At 40.7% G+C, this 7244-nt stretch overlaps 1 protein-coding gene across 1 annotated transcript; it reads left to right on the forward strand.

Moving 5' to 3' along the window:
* Nucleotides 1-473: 473 nt before the first annotated feature.
* Nucleotides 474-5407, forward strand: LOC103772673 (protein ZNF365-like). The gene is made up of 4 exons (XM_008940013.1): nt 474-508; nt 588-768; nt 2803-2840; nt 5161-5407. The coding sequence occupies exons 1-4, from the start codon at nt 474-476 to the stop codon at nt 5405-5407; spliced, it is 501 nt and encodes a 166-aa protein (XP_008938261.1).
* The last annotated feature ends 1837 nt before the right edge of the window (nt 5408-7244 follow it).

The following is a 7244-nucleotide window of genomic DNA, read 5'->3' on the forward strand; positions in this document are numbered from 1 at the left end:
GATTATCTGTTAATCTCCTGTGCTACCACTAACTCCACATCATAACACTGCACTTTGACATCCTTGGAGGATTGCAGCCAAACAAATTTAATGGCCACAGTAACTCTTTAAGATAAGGGACCACCTCAGTAGCAACATTAAACTACCATGGTAAGATTATGATGAAACAGGAAGATTAATTTGAATTTGGGGTTCGTCCATTTCTCTTCATGTTTCAGGGCTGATACTTACATGGGTAAGTAAAATCCCAAAAGATAAAGCAGCTGTAGCTGTCTCCAGATACCTCAAGAGGTGGTGCTTAATGACATTTCTGCCCTGTAGACCACTGAGGACTATTTCCAAGAGACCTAATAGTGTGACCAAAAAACCCAAACCCACTGCCCTTAAACTTAAATTCAGCATTTAGGTTTCCAGATCTTCGCTGTGTCCACAAAAATGTTGAAATCTTTTAATAGAGACAATACCTAGCCACCATGGGCTATCACCATGAAAAAGAGGAGAAGAAGCAGTAGTTTTTTGACAACAGCAAGACCAGGGCCCTTGCCATTATTTAAACGTGGCCTCTTTGCAATGTTTCTGTCTTGCAGAGAAGTTGTTACTTTCAACCACTTCCTGGAAGAAGCAGCAGAAAAAGAAGTGCGAGGAAAAGCCAGGCTCCAGCACTTCATTGAGAACCTGCTGCAGCGTGTGGACCTGGCAGAAAGGCAGCTAGAGTATTACCAGAATCAGCAGATGGTGTGCAACCACACCAGCCTCAGCGAGCACGTGGTGAGCCAGCAGAGTCCTTCCCTTCATGGTCACCCGCCACCGGAGGGAAAGCGTCTGGGATTTGGGATGGGGGGGCTCACAGGTCAGGCTGATTGGAACTCCAGACAGACCTGGACGTGCAGAATGTCTCTTTAGACATGTTTTATTTATGTTTGAAACTGCCAGTTCACCTAAGTGAAAGGAGTGGAGAGTGTAGGAGCAGTAGTAGCCAAAGATGGCAAAGGGAGAGAAAGAATAATGAACTATTTGCCAGATATTTTTTTTTCCCCCCAGCTTTGGCTATTGCTGCTGTTACCTTTGCAACAAACACTTTCCTTTATGTTATTTAGTGACTTGGCAGGTTTTTGTTGAAATGTCTAAAGATTTTCAGGAAAGACATGGAGCCCTACAGAGAGCACGTCAGCCTGCTGGCAAATTGGCTCACTTTCTGTAGGTACCTGTAGAAATGGTGAATGGATTCCCACAGGCCTCTCCCCCACACATTAGAAACCAAAGCTGTCTCAACATTGTTTTTTAAAATACATTATTTCTTTTAAAGCCCTCATTATTAATACTTTAACTCTTTATTTTTGCTACCATGCATTACACTTATATGGCAAGTTGAAACCACATTTATATGGCAAGTTTTAACCACAAGACTTCCAGAGAACATTTCAGTTCACATGAACCCCCCATAATGCCTGTGCTAAGTGTTTTCTCATCCTGGGATGTGAGAGAAGCATTTTATCATGCACAGTGCTGAACAGGTATGAGATGGTAGAAAGCCAAGGTTCCCATAGCCATTTGGAAGACAAAAAGAGCTTTAGATAAAACCTGAATAAATGTAGATGTGCTGAAATCTAGCACAGGACATCTCAAATACTGTCTGTGAGAGCACAGAAGAGGACCATAAAGATGGACCTCAGTATTAAACCATCTCCCCTGCCCTTGATGTGTTTACTGGATCTCTGGGTCAACAGGGTCTCTTGGGGAGGGCGCTAATTTCTGAGGCAGCTGCCCTGCTTTCTGAGTTGCTTCAGTGTTCCTCAAAGGTCATCCATCCAAATATTGACCAGCCTGACCTTCAGGATGTAATGAGAGAAAAGCACACCATGAGATGGCTCCAGACTCCATCCAAGACAGATGACAAGCAAAGTTAGGCTGGGTGAAAATCCATCTGCCAAGTGTGGACAATACCAGGGACAGAGGGAACATTTACAAGAACATCATAATTTCAGCTGCCAGCTCTGACTTGCTTGGCACAGTGACTTCATTAAATGATACTCAAAGGCTCAGTCTGGTAGCACTGATGAGACATCAGTACAAAGAACCGATTTAGTACCCAGACCGATGGAAGCTGAGCTGGCATTAAACACCTCCTTTCCTGACCCCCACTAAAAGAGACACTAGACAGAGCATTTCCACACTGTGAACCAAACTGCTGTAAAAAAAATTAAGTCATGCAAAGTTGGGCTGGCACTGGAGCTATGCTGTCCCTAGCTGGTCTCCAGATTTGGGCTGGGAACCGAGAGAAATGTTTGTGTTCTCGCCCTCCACCCTTCAGTGCTGTGTAGGCAGAGCCAAGGGCTCGTAGCTGGAGTTTCCTAGCCACTTGTGTAAAGGAAATGTGTCTCTGCAAAATTAAAGGCTCTGAGAGAGCATTAATTTAATACAGCTTATTCAGGCACTGTCCCTTATTAATTATCTCGAACACAATAATTACTTCTTATTGTATCCATACTGTTTAATCTAATATGAAAGATCTCTGTTCAGCCCACACTTCTTTAGCAATTTACTTTGATTGTAGTTACAATAAAAATAATGGGGAAAAAAAATCCAACCACTCACAAGTTATGAATTTCAAAAACAAATGTACTAAGTTGGAAGAGTAATAAATCTGTAAAAGTTGGTTTTTTTTTCCAGTTCCCTTAATATTTGTCTAGTTTTAACAGCAGGTGAGAATGGAATATATGGTTTTGAAGAGTGTATATTTTATCCCTGTACTTAATTACTTGATAATGTAATATTAATAACCTGTTTCTGTTTTCTTTGCAGTTTACAGACATTTCATTAAATAAGAAACCCAGATGCCTGTATGTATATATTTTTATTTTTCTCTTACTGAAATACACTAACTTGACATACTTAGGTTTCTGCTTTTGCATTTCACCTTATCCAAAAACCTGAATCAGGTTGGGTTTAGATTGAGTTCTATACCTGAGTGTGATCTGTATCTATGTCATGTAGCAGAGGAGAAGCAGATTTCTGCTAAATCAAAGCTAAAATCTTCCATTAAATGAAAGACTCTTCCCCACTGGCTGTAGCAGCCTATTTTAAAGCTACGGTCATAGAATCACAGAATCATGCTGAAGAACTTCTCTGTCCATCCCTGCCAGGTTTGTTTGTGTCTGACAAGTGGGTTCAAGAATTACTGGAAGGCAGAGAGACACATGAGCAGATGGGTGGGTTGGAAGATAACTAAGAATACGACGTGTAGCCTACTAGGTTGAGGCAGGGGGCTTTGTGCTCTTTGGGTTGTTTTTCATATCTCTTAGTTCTATCCAGGAACCGGCCAAGTACCTTTTTGCTGAAAAGTAGTGGGTTAAGCATTAATAATTAACAGCATGGGGATTTAGATTTGTTTTTTTTACTTTTTGTATTGATGGTCCAAAGTGGACTTTGAGTTGCCTGTGTATACACTTTTCAGGCTTCTAGATGTCTTAATATGATTTAAATCAAGGAAAATAGAATTGAATTATAACCAGTGAATTCAACGACTTGATAAAATGAGTCCTTCCACCTGCTTGTTCTGTAGATGAATCCAGCATTTGCATTCACCACACCAGCTGTTTTTAAGAGCTGTAACTCAGCTCAGTACATGAAGTATTTTTATGGTGATGATATGTTATGTTTTAATGAGATGTACCAGTTAAAAGAATTAGGAAGTGTTACTACCCATCCAGAAAAATTCAGTGTAATCTCAGGGGGGTTGGCCTGTGATGTTTGGGATCACTGGCTGGACTTGCAGTCCCTCTTGCTCCAGAGCCTTCACCTTGCTTCCCGGTTCCTTTTCTCCAGTTTCTCCTGGCTGTTTTCAGGAGATGCCCCACTGAAGGCATGGCAGACCTTTGCTGATGCTGACTAGCCATTTCTCAAAGGAACTAAGACTGGCTGGCACATCTGTGCTTAGATCAAGTTTAAATGCCAGCTCCTATTGTGAAGAAGAACTACGCCACTCAAAATAAGACCTGTCTTGAAAAATACACAAAGTTTGTGAAATACAGCAAGAATAGGATTGTTCTTAAGTGCCTGTGGCAGTGGGGTGCATTTAGTCACATTTCAGTCTCTCTCCATAATGTGACAGGCTAGTGACATTTGAGCAGAAGTTCAGCCTCTCACAATCACTTGTATTGAGGAGCTGCTGGTTTCAATGAAAAAACCACTCCCTGCACTTGGAGCTGGCAGCTTAGCTTTTCATGTGCAGTGACCTGCATGTTCATCCATCTTAGATACCTTCCTGCCCTGACTGTCAATTAGGGACAGATGTCCATCTTCTCTACCATAAACTCGTTCAGTTTAAATACAATTTAGCTCTTTTTGGCAGTCCCCACCTTCTTCTAGTTTTAATAGCAACATTCAGTGCAGCAGAGGAGTGACTAACACCACTTGCAATCACCTGCAATGATGCCTCATGTGCTTTGGGAATCAGTGATGTAACTTTTTCACCATAACATCTGAGAAAAACACAACACTACATCTTGTAACAACAACTAAATAACTGAGTGTAACAAACAGTGCCCAAGAAGTGATTCATAAACTGGAGTGGCTGACACTTGTGCATTTACACATCATTTCTAACCCCCAGCAGGCAGTTGGAGCCCAGGCCTGAACCAGGCCAGGACAGCAGGCTTGGTTCCTGTGCTGTCCACTGGCCCTCACTGCCTCTCACCAACAAACACAGAGGCTACCAGGACACCCTTCTGGTCTTCTGAAGAGCAGGAGAGGGCTTGCACTGTACACACTTCAACTACCACAGCTTTTCCCAAAAATGACTTTGTTGAGCGTGCAATATTGTGTAACTCCCAAAAGAAGTGCAGCTATAGATACATGGTTTCCAGAAATAACGAGCTATGGAAAATTGCCCTATGGGAACCCTTAAGAGATCAACTTGTGCATCAGCACATGTGTGCTTCACGTGCTGCTGTGACACCACCTGTATCTGCCGTGAAACGTCTCAAAATTATGTTAAAAGGGACTTTAATGATCTTGCAGCTCTGTTTTTAACTTTCAGTCTGGTCCTGTAAAACAAGGCTATTTCTGTCTTCAAAGGTGTATGGGTGTGGGACATTTTGGGGACCTATCACTTTGCAAGCTTGAATAATAGTTATTAATAATCACTATTATCAATTTCAGGAGCCGAGGAAGTCAACACCCTTCATATAACATCACTGAGGCCAAGCCTCATTCCTTTCAAAAAGGAAAAGTCTTGTTGAAAAAAGCAAAGGATGAAAGAACCATCCTGCAGCCAGTGAAATGCTTCTATGAACCTGTTGATTGCTCAAGAGAAATGTGGAGAGCACAGAAGAAAGGTGAACCAGTCTGCTCTGCCAGGAAAGCGAGCGCAAAATCGAAGATGGGTAAAAAGGCCAAACCACTGTAGGAATGGTTAGCAATATACAGTAACACAGGAGCTTGGCTTCAACAGAACAAATATTGAAAGAAGTTAGTCATCCTACTTTTTCCTATCCATCTGGCCATGCCAAAACATATCAGATATAATATATAGAAATATATACAGTATGGAAGATTTATATAATTTAGTAACGCCGTTCCCTGTTTGGGCGTAATAAGAGAAGTGGCATTTTATCCAGTTTACATGGAGGTTTTTCTATCTATTTATTTATTTATGTATTTATTCATAGAGCTCATTTTAAATGACTGCAGTTATCTTGCTGGGCAGTACTGTGGCTGTATGTTTAATTATTTTAGTGGCAGCATGTGGCTTGGTAATTTATTTTCTATCTGTGCTGTTGCCAAAATTCAGAAGAATCCATTTAATCGGCACATAAATAGTCAAATCTTCCAGCTTAGGTAGGTATAAGATCAATGATTACCCGTTACCTGCACAGACAAATGCTGGTTCCACAGCCCTGACAAGCACAGACCGTGTTGAGCCAGAGGAGGAATTTTGGCACCTAGTGCCAGCAGCTGGTTATCAGCTGCGGCGAGCAAGCGGAGGCCAAAGCGACGTGTTATGCTGCGTGGCACCACGCCTGGTTTTAGGCAGAAAAGGCCTAAAATGGCTATGATCATAACCAAAACCCTTCACACATTTATCTCTGAAGAATCTTTACAGGGCTGAGACGCCTGAATTTCAATGAAAAACCTAACAGCAAGGAAGTTAGAGACAGTTGCAGGGTGAGAATGTGTGTGTTTACAGTGGTCTGTGCCAATTAAAAGGATCCTCATTCATCAGAGTATTTATCAAGATGATTTTTCATGCGTACAGTTTTTTGGTAACATGAATCCTCGTGCCATGTTTACAGATTCGAACATCCTGTTGATGTTACTGATGAGATTTGTTTTCTCAAGGAAAAGAAAGGATAGGTGAGACAAGTCTGTGTAATTTATTTTTTAAATGCTCATAACAGATGTAAATTGTTTATGTGGGAGGTGATTTTTACAGTATGTGTACAAAGATTTGTGAAAAATGTTTTTCATTTTTTATAACTATGACTGTAAGCAGAACTGAGTATTAAGACAGTGTATCACTATGATTACTGCTGCAATAAGCACCTGAGTTGCAATATTTTTAAAGCAGAAGATGACTGATCAGTCAGCTAAGTTCAGATAACTACAGATGTCATACATTTGTCGCTGTACAGAGCTCCCAGAAAGTAGCAGAGTGAAGAAAGAGAATATTATTCCTCACTGTTATTTTAAATAGCGTCTGTGAAACCATCAGCTATATGTTCAAAGTTTCTCAGCACCATTTCAGTAGAAAAAGTCACAGCATAAAAACCAATTCAGATATTTAGGTTGTACTGACATTTTAATGTTTATTTAACTATGTCACAGGGCCACACTTGGCTTTTTTTGCTAGGCATTGTGTGTGGTGAAAAGGAGTCGTTAATCGTGTTGCATGGGTTTGGGTCAGACCGTGTGTCACAGTAACTTTCTTAGGCCCATCACATAATAGAAACATCCTTGGGTTTTTCTCTATTGCTTCCCACATCCTTCTACAAACCTGAAAAAAATGACCTGTTTTGAAGTTAAAAATGGTGAACTTGAGAAAGATAATAAAGTAAAATATATTCTTCTGTTCCTTCCTTTATCCACTTGACACTGAAAGAATATTTTTATTTTTAAATGCTTATCTACTCTGTTAGTCACCAAAGTTAAGTGCAACTAGTAGTTCACAAATGAGATGTTTATTTTATTATTTATTGCACCAAAATCTTGACTGTAAGTTGTCCTTTTGGGGGAGGAAGAGAAAA

The sequence above is a fragment of the Merops nubicus genome, unplaced genomic scaffold (genome assembly GCF_000691845.1).
Source record: "Merops nubicus isolate BGI_N331 unplaced genomic scaffold, ASM69184v1 scaffold12235, whole genome shotgun sequence".
In the NCBI taxonomy this organism is placed as follows: Eukaryota; Metazoa; Chordata; class Aves; order Coraciiformes; family Meropidae; genus Merops; species Merops nubicus.